Source organism: Myotis daubentonii, chromosome 4 (assembly GCF_963259705.1).
Source record: "Myotis daubentonii chromosome 4, mMyoDau2.1, whole genome shotgun sequence".
Lineage (NCBI taxonomy): Eukaryota > Metazoa > Chordata > Mammalia > Chiroptera > Vespertilionidae > Myotis > Myotis daubentonii.
This window is the reverse complement of record NC_081843.1, coordinates 109,839,636-109,860,145: the sequence shown is the minus strand read 5'-3', so window position 1 is coordinate 109,860,145 and position 20,510 is coordinate 109,839,636. Positions and strand designations below refer to the sequence as shown.

The 20,510-nt window shown below is 52.6% G+C and overlaps 1 protein-coding gene across 2 annotated transcripts in view; it reads left to right on the top strand.

Moving 5' to 3' along the window:
- EGFLAM (EGF like, fibronectin type III and laminin G domains) overlaps positions 1-20,510 on the top strand; it is a 129,776-nt gene that overhangs the window by 91,690 nt on the left and 17,576 nt on the right. The window contains exons 12-19 of one of the 2 annotated variants that reach the window (XM_059694912.1): positions 103-247; positions 3,952-4,141; positions 4,981-5,106; positions 6,416-6,659; positions 10,206-10,317; positions 11,915-12,031; positions 14,603-14,783; positions 20,041-20,064. In XM_059694912.1, the coding sequence (XP_059550895.1) occupies positions 103-247; positions 3,952-4,141; positions 4,981-5,106; positions 6,416-6,659; positions 10,206-10,317; positions 11,915-12,031; positions 14,603-14,783; positions 20,041-20,064 (1,139 nt within the window). Of the gene's footprint in view, positions 1-102; positions 248-3,951; positions 4,142-4,980; positions 5,107-6,415; positions 6,660-10,205; positions 10,318-11,914; positions 12,032-14,602; positions 14,784-19,657; positions 19,746-20,040; positions 20,065-20,510 lie in introns of those variants that run through there. The other variant, XM_059694913.1, reaches the window with a different exon arrangement.

Sequence of the window (20,510 nt, the reverse complement as noted above, 5' to 3'; positions counted from 1 at the left end):
CATTGGCTCCCAGAGAGGCCGTCAGCCTGAGATGATGTTTGTGGGACCCGAACACACAATGAGCTGATTGATCAAAGGATCTTTCCTTTTCCTCCTCCGCAGGTTTAACTGTGGAACTGGGGTTGCCATCATCGTAAGTGAGACCAAAATCAAACTAGGGGCCTGGCACACGGTCATGCTCTACAGAGATGGGCTGGACGGGCTGCTGCAGCTAAACAACAACACGCCGGTGACGGGCCAGTCCCAGGTGAGTCTCCGCACGCCCTGCCCACCCACCTGGCACCACCAGAGGCATCTTGAGGGCCCACCACAGAGCAGAAGCACATTTGGCAGGGCTCGGGCTCCTGTGGGATCTCGCCACCCCAGCGGTACTGTCAGGGCACACATCCATCCCCCGTCCACCCAGGAGAGCGGAATCTGCAAGCAACATCGCGGTGGGCGCCCAGGGACAGGCTCTTTCTCCACAAGGACAGGAAGGCCCGGGGCAGAGGGAGAGCCACTATCAGTGCCAGATGCGAAGCTGGCTTCTGAGACGGGGTGTCGCCATCCTGCGGCTTTAGGAAATACTTCCAAGAGGTTCACTTGGTTCAATCTGCAGGAATCGCCCATTCATCTACCTTTTTGGGGACCATGATTATAGGAAGTGGTGAAATAATTTAACCGTTGGGCTACTCAGCAAATCGCCCAGGTATTCACATATTTGTCATGCTTGGGGCAATTTTAGGACTGTGTTTGGAATAAACAGTTTGGGTTAGCAACCCGCCAAGGAACCGAACCTGTAATTACAATCAGTCAGCTGTCCGTATTCTCTGAGGGAAAATGTAGCAAGAAGGCCTTTGTGTATCTGTGGAGAGCTTCCTTCCTGCCTGGGCTCTTCGCTCCTCTGTGCTGGCGAGACATGTTAAATGAAGGGCCATGCCTTGCTGAGCCCTGGTAATGTGGACCCTGATGGTTCCAAAGGAACAGAAATTCAAGATAATGACTGTGAATCCAGTGAGATCACTTATGCATACATTTCTAAGGAAGGAAAAGACAGAATAAATGAACAACAGAGTCACATCCATGCCAGAACAATAGGTCCATATGATTAAAATTAAGTTTGATGGGAATAAAGAAGCTTTGAATTTGGGTCCAAAATACTAACATGAAAACAGGATGAAGAAACAACACCTCTGAAAATGGTGTAAGATTTAAAGCAAGGAGGTTCTATGAAGGTTAATAAACAGAACCATGTAGTAACAACAAGCTAATGAAATAATAGGTTACATTAATAGAGGCATACCATCTAGAAAACGGGAAGTGATAATTCTATTTTATTCTGGTGACTATTTGTATAGTTTCCAGAGCTCTAATGGTGACTGATCCTCGAAGAGGATTGTGTTCAGATCTGTGACCACACTCTCAGAGGTTTACAGAAAAACTGGAGCATGTGCAACAAGCAGTCAATGAAACAGGAAGATGACTTGAAGTCCCTGGAATGATTGATTGAAGGAGCATTGTTTAGTGTGGGGAAGAGAAGATGAAGGTGTGGAGGGTAGCTTTTCATCAGAGTCAAAGGGAGAGTGTTGAGGAAGTGTTGGGATTACTATGTGATCCCAAGGCTGACACTGAACGGGTGAGCCACAGAGAGCCAATTGTAGCTTCACCTAATCACACACAGGTGTACAGACGCGCAAGGGACTTTCTCAGGAGATGGCTCCCTGTCTGAGGGGGTGCTCCAAAAGAAACTTCTCAGAACCATTGGGAGGGATGTTCAAGGAATCCAGAAGCCAACGGGAGTTTGGGCTATTTGAGTTTTCATATTATTTCTAATCCTAAGAGTCTGTGATTTTAATACTGTGAGAATTAATTGCAAGAAGCATATAATTGTATGGGTACTCAGGGCAACGTTTGTCTCTCTACTCCCAGGACGTGCTAAGCAAGTTGTGTGAACAGGACCACAGATGTGGAATGTTGAATAAACGGCCGTGGGGAGAAAATGACTCTGTCTTAAGTTAGAGTTCCTCAGAGACAGGCCAGAGAAGGAGTCTTGTGCAAATGGTGCATGAACGTAGTGTTGCCATAAGAACCTGTAAGGGAGGGAGAGATGGACGGGGAAGGGCGAAAGTAGGCACAGGTGAGCTCTCAGGTGGACCTCTTCAGGGTGCGACTGCAGCCTGACCCCACAGGGGAGCTTGAGGACACCTTACACCTCCGGGTGACTCCAGCCCAAAGCCAGCAGGTTGGATTTTTGTACTTCTGCACTCATTAGAAACTGTTAAGGGCTGTGCTGGGGGAATGCAAACTCGGGGGCAATCCCAGTTCTCTGCATAATCAGGCAAAGCAGGCTCCAGGGGCCTGAAGGCAGCCCTCCTCAGAGCAGGTAAAGGCCAGGCTCGAAGACTGTCACCTGGGGTGTTGTGAATGGAGCCTCCAAGGAACCAGCCACCAAGGAGAAAGGGAGGGAGCTCTCAGGCCCCTGCCGTGGTCCTGGGTGAGGGAGCAGGGCTAGAGGGTGGATATGGGATCCAGAAGGAGTGAATCTGGAGGATGTGGATGAAATAAGCCAACAGGGCTCCCAATCCCTGTAACAGAGCAGTATGTCGGTGGCTGGCAAACAATTAATCCTTAAGCTTCACTGCACGTACTTAACTCTGCCCAGCTCATGGTCAATGTACTGTTTACCAAGGGGTCTTATCTGTTCACTAGAGGCCCAGTGTACCTGTGGGGTCCCTTGGCCTGGCCTGCACCCTCTTGTAATCCAGGACCTCCTGGGGGATGTCAGACTGCCAGTTTTGGCCCGATCCCTGCAGGCCAGGCCGAGGGACCCTAATAATGCACGAATCTGTGCACGGGGCCTCTAGTATGCATATAAGATCTTTGGCTAATCTCTTCCTGCCCTCCCCCTTTCACCTCTTCCCTCTGAGACTCATCAGTCTGTTCCATAGTATGCATATAAGATCTTTGGCTAATCTCTTCCTGCCCTCCCCCTTTCACCTCTTCCCTCTGAGACTCATCAGTCTGTTCCATGTTTCTATGCCTGTGCATTGAGCATCTGCCCCCTGGGTATAGTTCATGTCATAGCTACTGGTTGAACGGTCACTTAGGCTTTTATATATATAGAGATTAGCAGAGATAAAACCATGATTGAATCTTCTACTTTTTGGTAACAAAAGTATAAAGGATAAAGAAGACATTTCAGTGGCTTAACTTCTGGGCATTTTATGAGTCTGGTAGCGTGCCTTCTCCCAACCCCCTTCCATGTAGCCATTCATCCACATGAATGAGATATTTCCATAATCGCAGAAGCGTGTGGCCACGGGTGCCTTCATCTCGTCCCACCTGACGTTCAGGTCTGTGTTTTACAACCTCACAAGCTGCGGTCCAGGCTGTGGTCCGCAGTAAAACTGGAAATGTCTCCACCTAACTGTAATAACACTTAAAAAATAAAACAAACGTCCTATCCATGAGCAAATTTCAAAATATTTTGCAACAAAATCTGCTTGCTAATCCCTCGCCCCTCCCAGTGTTTCCTGCAGGATGTAGCGTAAAGGTGAGCAGGACACAGAGAGGGTAGATGTTAGCCCACGTCCACACACACGAAGTATGATCCCCTTCGGAACACAGAGCAGCCCTGTGACCCCTCCGAGGTCCACAGTATGTTGGTGTCAGGACTGGAAGGAGAACGTTGTTTTTGGAGGCCCAGCCTGGTGCACAGCCTGCTGGGTTGCTCTTGGCTCTGCTCCCCTCCCCTCCTTTCGAGGCTTTCCAAAATCCTCAATCGTAACAGCCCTCCGAGAAGCTCACTGTGTCTCCTGCGGTGACCACGGGTTTAATTTTGCTGCAGGGCCGGGTCTTAAAGATAAATACGGTGGTTGTAAGCTACATCCTGATCATGCCCCTCATTAAAACCAGTTGCATTTTTGGCTTTGGGTGTTGGTTCGTGAATCATGGTCTTCCTCTTTCTTAAAGGGCCAGTACACTAAAATCACCTTCCGGACGCCTCTTTATCTCGGTGGGGCTCCCAGTACTTACTGGTTGGTCAGAGCCACAGGAACGGACCGAGGCTTTCAAGGCTGCGTGCAGTCGCTCACAGTGAACGGGGAGAGAGTGGACATGCGGCCCTGGCCCCTGGGGCGAGCCCTCGGTGGGGCCGATGTGGGTAAGTGGGTACCAGGTGGGCAGGGGTGCCCCTGTGGGTGCCTTTTTGGTGTGGGCGGGTGTGGGGGGTGAGTGCAGGTGGGTGTGGGGGGTGAGTTGTGGGGGGCTGTGTTTGCGTCATCTGGTGACCTGCCCTTGAAAATGACCAAGTGCACCCTCCTTGGGCCTCTCTGATGTGTTTGGTTAAGAGAACTAACCAGCCCACCTGATGTTGAACCTGTGAGCACCTTTACTTGCGACCACTTTCTCTCCCTCATAAGATCATAAAGTTCCGGGAGAAACAGGGCTGCTGAAGTCACATGCTGAGGCCTCATGGAGCCTCCCTGCCCCTCGCTGCTCAGACTGAGGCGGCCCTGAGCGAGGCCAGTTCATAAGCTTAGACGTGGCCGCTGAGCCCCTTCAGTGCTGAGCTTGGTTGATGCAACGTCCAACCAGCAGGAGACAGCGCTTTAGGTAACTAGGCCACACAACTTAGGACACTTCCAACATCCTCACTCTGTTCACATTGCGGGGATTGAATCGCTCTCTCGCGGGAACAACAGAGAGAGGAATTAATGCAAAAACAACTCGGCCATCCCTGTCAGCGTCAGTTGCCCCCAAATCTGTTGTGTCCACCATGTTTTAAAGTCTCTGTGGCTGTTCAGAAAGAACAGCGAGGACCCAGTGAAAAGGAAGCGTAGGTGCCACGCATGCAGAAGGCTGGTGCAGCGGTGGGAGGTGTGAATCAGCAGGAGTGGGAGCCCCACTGTGTCTGTGCAGAGCCTGAGCCGTGGCGTGGCCAGCGCTGGGGCCTTGGGCTGGCTGGCGACAAAGCAGCTATGTGATCCGTTCTACGTCTAGGCGAGTGCAGCAGCGGGATCTGTGACGAGACCTCGTGCATCCACGGCGGCACCTGCACGGCCGTCAGAGCTGACAACTACATCTGCCTCTGTCCCCTGGGATTTAAAGGGCGACACTGCGAGGATGGTGAGAAAGAAGCAAGTGGATGGCGATTTCTATCTGCTTGTTAATTGATGGGGATGTGAATTTCCATCGGTGTACTTTGAGCAAAGCCCATATGTGTTTCTGGGATTAACGTTGCTTCCCGGGATGGTTGGGAGAATCTTTTTTCTTTTCTTTAAGGTGGAGTGTCTTAAAGTGTAGGTGTCAAACCAAACTTCATTTTAAGATGTTCCCGGGTCAGGTTTTGGGGGCTCCTCCTGGCCCTCAGACAACTTTGAAGAGCTTATATTTGTGTGGCCTGTTTCAGGCTCAGTTCAGAGCATTGTCAGCTCACGCTGCTTAGATTATCTGAGAGTTTCGGAGGGAAGGTTGGGAAGACACACCCAGAAACATCAACCCCGCGATGGGACGAGAGTGGTCTTGTGTCATTTTCTTTGCACTGCTCTGCTGAATTATCCCACCTCTCAATAACGTATATATTGATTATATAAAAAATATATAATCAATTACATACACACATATGTATACATATGTAGAAACATGTGCACACACAAATACACATATGTAATAATGGAAAATGTTTAAATATTTTGGAAAACCACACAGAATTGAATGTGTTTTAACTTTTCCACCAGCGATTGAGATTTGGACTTAAGATGCCTTACTGGAGAAAGTTTTTGTAACACTGTATAATGTAAAATCTCATGTCACTACCCAACTAGCATGGCTCAGTGGTTGAGCATCGACCTATGAACCAGAAGATCACAGTTCAATTCCTAGTCAGGGCACATGCCCAGGTTGCGGGCTGGATCCCTGGTGTGGGGCATGCAGGAGGGCATCAGATCAATGATTCTCTCATCATGGATGTTTCTATCTCTCTCTCCCTCTCCCTTCTCTGAAATAAATGAAAAAATATTTTTTAAAAAACCTCATGCCACCTAGAAGAGGGCAGAGGAGTTGGGATACGTGAGTCTGTTACATGCCATCTCGCATCTCCGTAGCCTAACGTAATACAGGCCGATCCTTGCTCACAGTTCACATGGCTACAGAGCTTGGAGGTGCTGGCGGTGGTGGGCTGGCCTCTGCTCCACGCAGTCATTCAGGGACACAGTCCTCTGATCCTGCGTCCAGCCAGCCGGGGGGGAGAGGGAACACAGGGAGGATGGAGGCAAGTTCTAGGGGCCCCACCTGCATAGGTGTGGTGCTCCCAGCCTCATGCCACTGGCCAGAGTTCAGTGAGCCCACCCACCTCACCACGGGGTAGTGCCCAGGGGAAAAGAACACGGCTACTTCTGCTATGGAGGGGTTTCTGACCACATGCTTGTCTCTTCAGCTTTCACCCTGACCGTTCCTCAGTTCAGAGAGTCCCTGAGGTCCTACGCTGCCACGCCCTGGCCCCTGGAGCCCCGGCGGTACCTGTCCTTCATGGAGTTTGAGATCACCTTCCGGCCGGACTCGGGTGATGGCGTCCTCCTGTACAGCCACGACACGGGCAGCAGAGACTTCCTGTCCATCAACCTGGCTGGGGGCCACGTGGAGTTCCGCTTTGACTGTGGCTCCGGGACTGCTGTGCTCAGGTAAGGGCTGAGAGCTTTAGGGGCTCCCCTTCCCCGAAAAGCCAGACTGCAGCCACGCTGGGAAAAGGTGCATGTCATTCCATAGTGTGTGACCTCCCTGTGTCCCCTGCAGTGATCCTTCCCGAAACCTCTCCTGACTCATACAGATCGCAGGCTTCCTGTCCGTCGTGCTGGCCTGCTGCAAGGCTCCCTTTTCTTACATGGCTGCCCAAGAGGTGCCGATTCTCTGCTTGAAGCTAAGGAAAACGGGCTTGCTCAGCGGGGGAGGGGGGAGTGACAGCCTTCCTCTCCATGTGGGGTCACACCGTGCCCTCAGCAGAGATGGGATGAGTTGTAATGAATCAGCACCTTGCCCCGAGAGTCATTTGGTGGGCGCTTAGCAAATAAACGATGACCAGTAAAATAGTACTAACAGAGCCCTGGCCGGTGTGGCTCAGGTGGTTGAGCATCATCCCATGCACCAAAAGGCTGTCAGTTCGGTTCCCAGTCAGGGCACATATCCAGGTTGCGGGCTCAACTCCCTGGTAGGGGGCGTGCAGGATGCATCCAATTGATGATGTGCTCTCATATCGATGTTTCTCTCTCTCCATACCTCTTTCTTCCCCCTTCCTCTCTCTCTAAAAATCAATTGAAATATATTTTTTAAAACTATTAACAGAAATTTAATGAACAGAAATGTCCTTGGTGATTTCACTTTGCATTTTGACTTTCCTCGTTGCTGTTCCTTCAGTGGTGACTTGCGCTTTAGCGAGTCTTTCACTGCTCCCCGTGCTCTGACACGAGTCCCCAGCAGGTGCAAAGGCCCCTCGCTGACCAGTGTGCCCGAGGAGGCTCAATAGCACGCGTGGCGGTAAATCGATGCCTCGAGTGCTGGCTGGTGTCTGCGGAATTGGTTCTGAGTTGTCAGAACTTTCCCTCACCTACCTGGTCTGTGGTGTGAATTTACTCAGATCGAAGGTTCAGTGCCGTGTCTGTATCTCTGTGAGTCCCGGGCGGTGCAGACATTTTTCTTGTTTGTGTCTCGCTCTCAACTGTGTTCCTCCCCTGGCAGTTTCTCCCTCCTACCCGGAGGCCACGCTTCTCGCTGCCACGTGTGTCCACCTCTTCTCTGCTGGGGCTCACGGACGCCCTGCCTCCGAGCGGCCCCGCAGCAGGGAATCAGTGAGCTTGCTGTTGTTTTGAAGGTGATTGCAGGTCATAGTCGATCCGCTCATCTTGCTGGGCTGTCATTTTCCAGAAAGAACATGTGGGTGAGATGTTACAGCCATGCGTAGCCCTGAGTTGCTGGTCATAGTTCATGGCTGATGGGAAATCACTGCATCGGATTTCCACGATTCTTCAAAAGGCCAGTTTGTTTCTGCCCTTATGGCTGACCCCCTGCCCATCAGTGACTCCTCCCACCGTGGGGGACGGACAGACGTGCTTGTACCCCTGGTCCTGCAAACACACTGGTGTTTCAAAACAACTCTGGGGGGTATTTAATTGATTCAGTTTACACATGATTAGTATGCAACCAGTCTAAGTGATCGCTAAGAACTGTTTGTCAAGTTGAGAAAGGAAGGCGCCTTGCACAGCACCTTGTACTTTCAAGTGGCTTCGTCCTGGATAAGGAATGACTGGCAGGAGCCAGGGAGGGTTGTGTCTCATCAGCGCCCCTCCTGGACAGACTGCTCCCTGCACCTCAGCAGTGTAGCTAAGCTGGGGGGGGCGGGGTGTGTTTGTCAGATTCATGGGACCTCAGAAGACCAGCTTTGCTCTTCCTAAGTCTGTGCCTACTTTTGACAAGAGTAGTTCTTAATTAAAAAATAATAATTTCGCCTGACCGGCATGGCTCAGTGATTGAGCATTGACCCATGACCCAGGAGGTCACAGTTCCATTCCTGGTCAGAGCACATACTCAGGTTGCGGGCTCAAACCCCAGTAGGGGGCGTGCAGGAGGCAGCTAATCAATGATGCTTGCTCATCATGAATGTTTCTCTCTCCTTTTCTCTCTGAAAGCAATAAAAATATGTTAAAATAATAGTAATAATAATAATAATAAGTTATTGTTTTCCTGCCTGTCAGGAAAGGTGCTTAGAAACAAAATCCTTGAGTCTCTGGGGTGAGGAAGAGGAGGCTCCAGGGCAAACCGACCACTGCGATCACTGATGGGGTTGCAGACACCCCTTTGGGAGAGATTTATGTTACAAACCATTCCAAAGACGTCCTGCTCAGTTAAGCAAATGCTGTGAAAGCCTGGCCTACGGGAGGTTGTGGAATGGCCGCAGCCTTTTACCTTGAGGAAAAGGGTGCGGTGGTCCAGTTCATTATGAGCTGGATTCAAAAATGGGAACAATTGTGAGGAGCCAGCGACGGCCGTGATCGATACAGCCGGGCTGAGCGAGCGGCGTATCTGCAGGAAACGGCCTCTGCGGGTGAGAGCAGGACCGAGGCGCCGCTCCTCGGTGTGGACACGGGCCAGCTGAAGTGCCGCTGGGTGCTTTATTGCCTATTGATTTAGCCAAGGCGATTAAATCCTAATTGCGAAGGACAAATCACAAAAGCATTTGCCGGAGCGAAAAACCAAGTAAGGGGTGACGACCTTTCAGTAACGGGGCGCATTGGTATTCCTGATGGTTTCCCGGCGGTCGCCCGGGACCCCAGAGTAGCTGGAGCTGCAGCGGAGGCCAGGGACCGCGCCGTAGCCATGCAGACGCGTGGGGACACTCCTCGTACGCCGCCCTGTAAAAAGCAATGTGCAGGACTCTGACCAGCTTCATTTAAACTCCAAGTGCTTCCACCTGGAATTTGAAACTGAATTTTTAAACTACTTTTAATCCTGTTCACCATCTCAGAGAACACGTAACCTGTCCTTGCCCCAGCGTTTTATTACGAAAACTCTCTAACGTAGAAGTTGGTAGGAGAGTACAGTGAACATCATACCCACCTCCTATGGTCCACAGTTAATGCTTTGTTATATTGGCTTTTATCCCACATCTAGCCTGCCTGCCTTCCTTCCTTCCTTCCTTCCTTCCTTCCTTCCTCCCTTCCTTCCTTCCTTCCTTCCTTCCTTCCTTCCTTCCTTCCTTCCTTCCTTCCTCCTTTCTTTCCTTTTTTCCATCCACCCATCCATCCATCCATCCATCCATCCATCCATCCATCCATTTTATTTTCTATGTATTTCAGTGGTTACTGGAAGACATCAGTACACCAAGGAATCTCTGTTTTACTCCACAGCCCGTATAACTCTTCTTCTTCAAGGCTTGTGTGCCACAATGATCACATTTTACCCTCCTGCCACCCCTCATCTAGAAAACAAGGCTCCTCCTACCCCGCTTCAGGCCCGCCGTAAGGAATAAATAAGATAATGAATGCAACGTTCCCACCGTGAAGGGGTCCGATAAGTGGGGCGAACACTGCTGTGTCCACTAAGTAGGAAGGATCGTTTTCTTTTTGCCGAGCAGCGTGAGGTGCTGAGGTTGGCATCCGTGTCATCGGAGCCGATCGATGAACAGCATTCATAACCCGGAGGATGCTAACCCACGCTCAGTCTCCCTCCTTCCACAGGAGTGAAGATCCCCTCGCCCTCGGCCGCTGGCACGAGCTGCGTGTATCTCGCACAGCGAAGAGCGGCATCTTGCAGGTGGATAAGCAGAAGGTGGTGGAGGGCATGGCGGAGGTAAGGACTCACCTGTGCTCCTGATGGTGTGGGGGGGCTGTTTCCTTTCTGTCCTGGTGACAAAGTGGCGAAGCACATGGACGCCAGGGCCAGGCTGCCTGGGCTACGCCCGAGCCCCCGACCTGGCAAGTTACTTAACTTTTCTCTTCTTCAGCTGTGAGCGTGGACAATAGCACTAGACGCCTCACAGGGCAGCTCACGGATTAAGTGAGCTAATACAAGTGCAGCACCTGAAGCATTGCCGGCCGCCCCCTTTGTTCCTGTGGGCTCTGAACCAGACTTCGGGGTTCAAAATCTGGCTCCCCTTACTTACCAGTAATGTGATCTCAGACTCTGAGTTTGTGTTTTCTCATCTATATAATGGGGGGTAATAATAGTCCTACCTCATGGAGTTGTGCAAATTAGAATATTGATATATGTCACACACAGCAGTCCCTGGCATAGGGTCAGCACTGTTTAGCTTTACTTGTTAGTAGTATTTATATTGTACTTTCGTGGCCTGAATTTCTACTCAAGTTTACAACTTGATTTCATTTCCAAGGATATATCCGAAGGAAAATGACATTTTTAAGAAGAGATAGGAGAGATTTGCTTTAAGCTATAACCTACTGGGATTCTGCACACCCCAAAAATGTACAGATGCCTAAAAAAATGTTTGACTTTATTTTGTGCATTGCAAGATTTAAAGAGGGCAATGGTGAATGTGGATGTTCTGCTGAGAAAATGGACCGGCAGACAAATAAAAAGGAAGGAAAAGAGACTTTGGGTGGGGACAGAGGTATTTGGTGGAGGAGAGAAGAAAAGACACACGTGTCTGGGAACCACCTCGGGGACAGCAGGGGGAGAAGGGGTGTCCCGAACCTCCCTGGGAATTAGAAGAATCCCAAACGGCCTGAAGGTTAGCGACAGAGACAATTCAGTCTGTGACCTGATGAAGGCAGAGCTGTGGCACCTGAATATAACATTAGCCAGCCATGCTGAGTGAGGGGTGCGTGTCCAGCTCAGTGCCAGGAGGGGCGACACTGTGCCCAGTCAGTCACACACAGCCCCAGGTACCAGCGGCTCATCACAGGGTCCACTTCCCACTCACGCTCCATGTCCGTCCATGGCCAGCGGCAGCTTCCGTCTGAGACCCAGACTTGGGGCACCAGGGGTCGGGACGAGGCAGGGCGAGCCACTCCCAGGCTCCGAAGGCTCCTGTCCAGCAGTGGTCCGTGTCTCTCTTGCTCCCGTTTCACTGAGATCGCAGGCTGTGTGCCCCATGTGAGATGGACAGGGTGGAGGCTGTCAACCTGGGGGGGTGGGAGGGGGCGGGGTCCTGCTGGCTGAGCATCCACCCCTTTGCTGTGACGCATCCGCATCTGTGAGGTAGACACTGCAGTTCCCCTTTTGTAGATGGTGACCCTGAGTCTCAGAGAGGCTATGAAATTTACAGACATCCAACGAGGTGGTGAGGGGCCACGCAAAGCCCTGTGAGCGTCAGACCAACATGAAGACAGATTGTCCTGATGGGTCTCCAGGGGACCCGAGGGCGCATGTGCTAGTCTTGACCATCTTTTCTCAACGTTACACCATGTTTTGTTTCACCTGTTGGCAGGGCGGCTTCACGCAGATTAATTGCAACACGGATATCTTTATTGGCGGGGTCCCCAGCTACGACGAGGTGAAGAACAAGTCGGGCATCCTCAGGCCCTTCAGCGGGAGCATCCAGAAGGTACGGACGGGCTCGCTTGCTCCTGGTTGTTGTGTGACCTTGACTCCAGACAGTGGGATTGAGAATTGTGACCAGTGCTCAACCCGCTGCACCCAGGGACATTTTGAGAGAGTTTTGACATGTTTAAGATTTCATTTGAGAATGTTCACAGCAAGCTTTCCAACCTCATGTCTTATAAAGTCTCAGTCCGCTCCTGGGTCTGTGCCCAGCAGATGTAGCATGAACGCAACTTGAGGAAGATGCATTTTTACAGCAAATCCACAAACATATCCTGGGACTGGCACCAGGTCGCTTCCAAAGCTTCCACGAAAGGGAAGGAGGTGAATGGATCTAATAGCAACTCTTGGCTCTACGCTTCTCTGTAGCTTACCAGGCAGTTTGCTGAAGGCAAGAACCAACTCTTGTTGCCCCTCCCCACCCCCCACTTGAGCAATGGTTCATGAGTCACATAACCCAGTTCTTCAATCACGTAACCCAGTTCTCAAGAGCGTAGAGTCCTTCCATAGAAGGTGCAGGAGGAAACTGCTCAGCTAGAGACAGACACGGGGCATGGACCCCACTCATCTTCATCTCTTCCTCCTCCCCCGGGGGCTGCCCTGCCATGACTCTCAGGTAGGAGAAGAGGGAGTTCTGTCTGCAGCAGACATGCAGGGCGACTCACCAGCCAGGTCTCCAGGCCCCCAAACCCTGGGGGACAGGGACTTGAAGGGAAGCATGCTGGGTTCCTGGGTGTTAGCATCGTCCAGTTTTCCTTTGGCCACCAGGGTTGGGGCGTGGGCCATTGACCCTAAAAACCTGATGTGGGGAGGCCCAGGGAAGGTAGGTCCTACCAGGATTTGCTCCTGGGAGCTGGGAAGGGCCCCTGGGCTCAGCCTTTCTGGGTGTCCCAGTGTGGGGTCCAGGCACTATTTGCTGACTCCTCTGTGTTTCCCTTTGTTGCAAACGGTGGTGACAGTGACACCTCAATTCAGACCATTATACCCCCTCTTACCCTGTGACTGGGTTTGGCCTTGTTTAATCTTGTGTTTGAAATTCTCACTTGGGAAGCAAGCTGAGGCGCTAAAAGGGTTCCCACCCTCGCAGGCCCCCTCCTGGGCACAGCACACACAGCCCTTTCCTGTCCACTCCGGGGAAGGCCTCCCTCCCCTCCCAGGTCCTGGCCAAAGCCTTGGCTGTACCGTATCCTGTGGCGACTGGTGCGGTGAATGGCTTGCCTCAGCTATGGTGACAGTTTCACAGCCCTTCACTCGCGGCATGAAAGGGGGAGGTTATGGAGAAAGTCTGGCTGCTCTCCAGCAGCTTCTGAGATTCAGGAGGAGGAAAGTTTGCTCCCAGCTCAGGACCAGGCCAGCCTGTGGAAATGGGGGTTAGTGGCTGGAAATGCCATTGCTAACTGCTTGGACCCCCTGCAGGGCGGGGTGTCCTGGGGCACTTTCTCTCCCTGAGTTCTGCAAAGCCTCCCCCACATGGAACACCAACAGCTCAGGTAGATACACAGCCTGAGCCAAGGGCTGGCAACAATGGGGGTATGTATTTGGGGTGGGAGCCCAGTAAGCTATTCCTAGAATTCCTCTTTCTCCAGAGCCCCCTGCAGGGAACAGGGGGTGGGGCCTGGAGCGCTCTGGCCCCAGTGAGCATGCCCAGCAGTGGTGGGAATGTGAGCTGAGTTCCTCTTTTTCTTTAATGATGAGGAAGGGGTTGTAGAGGGACTTCAAGAGTGTCCGGGAAGGAGGCCAGCAAGAGCTGGGGGCCCTGGCTGGTTGGTTCCATTGGTTGGAGCGTCATCCTGTACACCAAAAGGTTGCAGGTTCGATTCCTGAGCAGGGTACATACCTAGATTATGGTTTTAATCCCTGGTCAGGTGCATACAGGAGGCAACCAATTGATGTTTCTCTCTCACATCCTCACTTCGATGTTCTTTTCTCTTTCTCTCTCTCCCTTCGTCTCTTTCTAAAAATCAATAACACATCTCCTTGGGTAAAAATTAAAAAAAAAAAAAAGAGAAGGTGGGACTATTGGGAGGGCCCCACTGATGGAGCCTGAGGCAGTACCCCAGGACGTTAGTCAGGCAACAGAGCAGTCCAGTGAGAAGCCGCTCCTCCACCCTCGCCTGAGCCTTCACTCCGTGTCGGTTCTTTGTTCTGGATTCTTCCCTGTCTCAGCCTCAGCTGCATCTCAGGACTACCGGGAAGCCTGGAAAGGTTACTGATGACTGGTCGCACCCTCAGAGATTCTCACGCAGATATCTGGGTGGACCTGGGTGTTAATTATTTCCTAAAAGTCCCCGGCGATTCTGAGAGGCAGCCCGGTGGGGACCCCGCTTCGTAGGGACTGGGCCTTGTCTTTGAGCTCCGAGCCACCAGGCCTTCCAGACCGCAGCACAGCCCCCACGCGCCCCGGCCATCACGTCGGTTCCCTCATCATGGCACTTAGGACTACGAAGGCCGCTACCGGCCCCTGTCTCCTCTTCCCGAAGCTCTCGCTGCGCGTGGTCTGGGTCAGTGGCCGAGGGACCCTTCACACACCCCGAGTGTTTCCCGGGCCCCTGACTGTCTACGCTCTCTCCCCCAGATCACCCTGAACGACCGCGCCATCCACGTGAGGCACGACCTCACCCGCGGCGTGAACGTGGACAACGCAGCCCACCCGTGCGTGGCGGGCCCCTGTGCCCACGGGGGCAGCTGCCGGCCCCGGGAGGAGGGCTACGAGTGTGACTGCCCCCTGGGCTTCGAGGGCCTGCACTGCCAGCAAGGTACGCGGGCTGGGGCCGGGCTGGGGCCGGGCCGGGGTGGGGAGGGGACTGTTGGTGACAGCAGGCCAGCCAGCCTGGTTATTTTCATCAGCGATTTCAGTGACATAGTCAATGGCTAATCACATATAAATTGCTATACTTATTTAGCGATGAGAATGCTGAGGTCCTCCTATAACAGGAGGTAAACAGCTACCCACCCGACTGCCCTGGCCCCTTCCCTGAGAATCCCCTCATGGCCCAGCATCCAAAAGTTTAGCCCATAATATAGGGGGGCTTCCAGGACCCCCCTGCACCTGAGGCACCCCCAGAGCCCATCCTCATAGGCTGGTAAATGTTTTGCCTAAACATTTATGAACGTTATAGTAAAGAAATCTTACCAAATACAGAAAAATACGAAAGGTACTTAGAAAGTATTAATAGCCTTCTGTAGCGTGCTATGTTCCCTGCCACTTAAGACTCCCCTGTCCCTCAGTTTCCTCATTGTGAATAGCAATAGTATCTAATGCAGAGGGTGTGCGGGGTCAATGAGACGCTGCATATTCCATGGAAGAATGCCGAGTGGGCGCTCAACCAGCACCAGCCATTATTGCTATCGGTGAGAAAAATAAAAACCCATTTGAGTGCTCGGCCTTTTTTTTTTTTTTTTTTTTTTTTAAATATATGGAAATGCCACTAGGGCTATCCTTTTTTAAAAAAAATATATTTTTATTGGTTTCAGAGAGGAAAGGAGTGGGAGAGAGAGGTAGAAACATCAATAATCAGAGAGAGTCACTGATCGGCTGCCTCCCGCACGCCCCCCACTGGGGATCGAGCCGGCAGTTCAGGCATGTGCCCCTGACTGGAATCGAACCTGGCACCCTTCAGTCCACAGGCCGGTGCTCTATCCACTGAGCCACACCAGCCAGGGCTAGTGCTCGGCTTCTAACCTGCCCTGTCTGAGAGCTGGAGCAGGGCCCAGTACTGGGTGGAGGGAGGCGGGACCGGGGTGTCAGAGGCAGCCTGCCCTCATACGGGCATCACCTTGGGCCATGGGGAGCTTCTTGTTCAGGGGTCAGGATGGCCTCACTGTTTAGGAACTAATTTTTAAAAAGGTGGATAGGTCCAGAGGCATCAGCACCGCCCAAGTGAAGGCGTGTGCTGTCTTCCGTGTGTGTTTCTGGTTCCTGGTTTTCATCGGACGGAGAGCCTAGAGGGAAACTGGAAGTTGGGGCAGATGGTTCGGGGTATGGGAGGGTAGAGTTGTTTTTCAGGAGTCTTGGAAAGCATGAAAGTATGAAAGATGCCAAGTGGCCAGATGGAAGATTCAGTAGTATTATACTTAAATGAATTTTGAAACCTGCACAGCAAATCATATGAAATATGTGCATTAACATAGCTCACTCTATAATAACCCCCCACAGAAAAGTCCTAGACCCATTTGTGAACGAGCCTGAGGAGAATCCCGACAAGGGAATCCCTGGTTAGCTAACAGCGTGCACTTGGCGAGATTCAGTTCCAGAGAGGCCCGTTCACTCAGAAACGGGGTGTGGCTTTCACGGGTCAGTGTTGGAATCTCGGGGCCTCCCCTCGGCACAGGCAGGGCAAGCTGGCTCCTGCCTTAAACACCAACGCCAATGGTCAGTGCGTGAAGGCCAGGCTTCCGTGAGCAGTCAGCAGCTTCGGGAATTCGAGGAAGGACAGGGTAATGTGTGACCTTGCTAACCCTCGCTTCCTGCTACAGAACATCAACCAAGAAGGTATGAAAAGCTCAGGTGTATAGCTTGGTAACTGTGGGTTCAGGTTCAACGAGAAACACATTTTACCAGAATGAAGGGGCAGATCTCCGCTGAGGTCTGGGCTACCTGGTGAGGTCCCAGGAGCGGACAGTGGCAGGGGACCTGGGGGGCATTTAGGCCTCTTTCTGCAGCTCACTGGGCTGGAGCCACCAGCTGCCCCCCTTTTACATCGTTACCTCCTTGTGCCTTGAGAAAAAGATGGCCCTCTGGCACCGTGGCAGCTGCTGCCAGTGCTGGTGGGGGGGTGGGGAGTTCACATAGGGGAGGCCCGGCCTGCAAACACCTTCCTCTCCCGTTATGTGGCTTCCGAGGATTAATGGGGCTCTGGGTGCAGCCTAGTGCTGCTTAGAGCGCGTCTCCCAGGCCTCAGCAGGCACACAGATGGCTGTCATCCTGGGGAAAGCGTCTAGTCCAGTGATGGCGAACCTATGACACTCGTGTCATAGGTGACAGGAGAACTCATTTTTTTGGTTGATTTTTCTTTGTTAAATGGCATTTAAATATATAAAATAAATATCAAAAATATAAGTCTTTGTTTTACTATGGTTGCAAATATCAAAAAATTTCTATATGTGACACGGCACCGGAGTTAAGTTAGGGTTTTTCAAAACGCTGACACGCCGAGCTCAAAAGGTTCACCATCACTGGTCTAGTCCCAGGTCAGGATGGCAACGTTGGGAAGTGGGCCACTCTCACTGTTCTGTAAAGATGCAAAAGAACATTCTCAAAGTTTGGGCAAATTCTTAGCTTAAAAGACATGAATAGTTGGAATCTATCTTGATGGCCAGAGAAAACCCTGCCTAATCCAGCACGGTGGTTCATAGCCTCGTCCATGTAAAGATTCGGGTTTTTCCAGCCTGAAGACCAGGTCATGCTTCAGAAGCAAGACCCCGGTGTTTGTTCCCCGAGGAAGTTAGGCCCGTCCTTGTACACTGAGCAGCGTGGGGAGAATCTCCAGCACCAGGCCCATTCAGTCCACACCCAGGGGCACCTTCTCCATCAGGAATGTGGTATCGGGTTTCTCTAGCTGGCGCAGGGTGTGTGAGGACAGGCAGGTGAATCCACTTGGGACCTGGTCGGGCGACAGGGACTAGGACCCAAAATTCGGACAAATCCTAGGGAAGTGCTAGGCCCCCTGACCATCGCAGAGGTCTTGGGGGCCCCCTTGGTCCCTGAGACGTCAGGTTCAGGAGCAGGAGGGCCTGACCCTGACCGAGGTGGGCATGTAGGTCCTCTGAGCCTCAGGGGCCCCCGGGGCATCACAGGCTCCCTGAGGCAGCAGCTGCCAAAATGAGGCCGCTCTTCCCAGCCTCGGGAACCCACCGGCTCTCGGACTCGCAGCCACGATTTCAGGTCCTGAGAAAATCATCAGCCTTGACTTTGGTGGTCGCCTCAGCTTCATCTCGGGGCGCTCCCTCTTAGGTGCCTTCCTGCACCTCAAACCTCAGCACTCTCATCCTGAGCCCCGCTTCTCATCTCACCCGAGGGGTGTCAACAAGGCCTCCCTCCTCAAAACAAATGCTCCCCTGCCTTAGAGATTTCTTCTTCTTTCTACTCATCCAAATGTGCCCCATCGGACGTTCCAGTTCCTCACAGCTCTTAGAGCCAAGCAAGTTACTGAGAAGTCGGAGCCGCATTTCGCAGAGTGCATGCAAGAATTTAAGTTCTAAGGAATATCAATGGCTGTTTTTCACACAGAGACAGACACACATACATTCACATGCACAAAATGGGCGGGGGTGTTCTGTGGCCAAAGAGGTTTGGGGAAATGTGGTTAAACAGCTCTCTCTTCTGCAGGACTTCTCAGAGCCTTTGTTATGCCCTGAGCATCCCAGACACGGGTGTAGGATGCAGCTGTTTTGTCCTGGGTTCTCCCAGCCGATAGCTCACAGGCAGCTGCTTGGGGAAGGGATAGGACAGGGATTACTGAAAAGTTTGGACTCAGGCGGTGTAGGACCCTGCTGGCCACTAGATGGGGCTATTTCTCTGTAGCAGGGGAGCTGATGCCGCTCACCACTGACGCCCATAGCCACGGAGGCCACGCTGGGCTTCAGGCATGCGCTCTTCATGGATGCGAGGTCCTAACACACGGGACCCGGCCTGATCTACATGGACCTACCACACACGCAACACTTGGGATGCTTCATGTCGCATTTAGTAGATCCCACGCCGTATTGTTGGGTCTGATTTGGATTAATATTCTTCGGTCCCAGTGTATGAAAAATGGTTCCAGCAAGTATAGGCCGTGCTTTACGAAACCCAGGATATGGAAACACAAAGGAAGAAAGGATGCCCACCGCCGGGAATTTCTTTCCTGGGGGTGGTTTAGGATTAAACAATGAAACACGGCTGCTGTTCAGCCCAGGAGCTGGTCTTCGGTGTAGAGCAGGTTTTTGTTTGTTTGTTTGTGGCCACAGAGTCTGCTTCCTGGAGCTGCCCCAGCCCGGATGGGGAGCTGCCCGGGGCATCAAGCGTGTCCTCGGGTGGACGGCCACATGTCAGGGTGGTGCTGAGCGGAGCCCTGGCTGTGGGGAAAGCTGGGTGACACCCCAGCTCCTCCTGTGACTGCGCAAAGGAGCTAGATGGCAACACCCCAGCTCCTCCCTTCACGCTGTCTAGTCTGCAGGGAATTGCAAGTCCCGGGCGGACAGTGTGCTTGGCCTGGCGGCTGCCGTTCACTGGGGTGGAGCACTTCCATGTGTCCTCGGACGGCACAAGCTTTTCGGTATAAATGTGAGGAAGTGACCAAAACACATGTCAACAGATGCATCAGCAAGGCTTCGCCACAGGGAAAAGGCAGTGTGACAACGTAGACATGAAGGGTCCGGTTAAATGCAATCCCGTTTGCCATATTTAAACACACCACGAAGGGCCCGCGGGCTGGATGGTCACCTCCAGCCCCAGCGTTTGAGGACAGAAGGCGCATGTCTACCTACATGTCTACACTGACTAGTGCGGGTGTGTTGTCGCTGTTTTGTACTCAGTGGTGTCACTTCTGGACGGTTCCCCTGCCCTTCGCTCACCGCCCATAACCAGAGCTCTGGAGTCTTGCAAAGGGGGGTGGGCAGGGGTGGGAACGAGGCTGGTGTTTTCCACTCTGGAGAGAGAAGAGGCAGCTGGCTGGCTTATCATTCCTTTTTCACACGCAGCCCAGAGCCAAGCAAAGTAATAATCACTGACGGACAAGGTAAGTCACTTTTTAGCAGGAGCTGTTACTCCAGGTTTAGCATAAAGGAGGACTGTCGGTTCAAGGTCGGGGAGCCTCAGAGGTGTCAGACAACTTATCATTCACGTCTTCTTGGTCCACCGCCACCCCACCCTCTCCCCCCAACCCCCCAGGAAGCTGGGGCTGGGAGGCGAGCGGGGCCCTCTGCGAGGCGTCAGAGGGAAACGCGCTGGTTCCCTATCTGCACAGAGACGGGGGTTTACATGCCTGTGAGATTCTGACTCTCCCTGTTCTGTTTCATGCTGGCACACGGCAGAGTGTGGGAACTACTGTCTCAACAGTAAGTACAGTGAGTCCTACGAGAGACGGGGAGCATCTGGGCCGGTGCCAGGCAGGCGTGGCCAGCTCGGGAACGTGCAGGCCACCACACACAGGGGTCCCCGGGGGAGCGGTGTGGGACTTGGCCATCCCTGGAGGGTGGCGGGCATCCTCTCCCCAGAAGAGCCACCCTGAGAATGCACTTGAGTCCCCACTGGGCCTCAGGATGGGCTGAGCTCCTGAGCAGGGGCCTCAACAGACCCCTGAGAGGCTCCGTGTGCAGAGCAGACGTGTGACAAACACGTCCTGACCATTTCAAGGAGTCCAGGGGAGCCCTAGCTAGTGGCCACCGGCCCACGTCCATGGCCAATAGCAGCAAGGACAGGCCAGGCCCTGCCTGCACCTCCCACCTGAGGTTGAACCAAACCCAGAGGGGCATGTTGGTCATGGGCAGCCCCGGGAAGATGC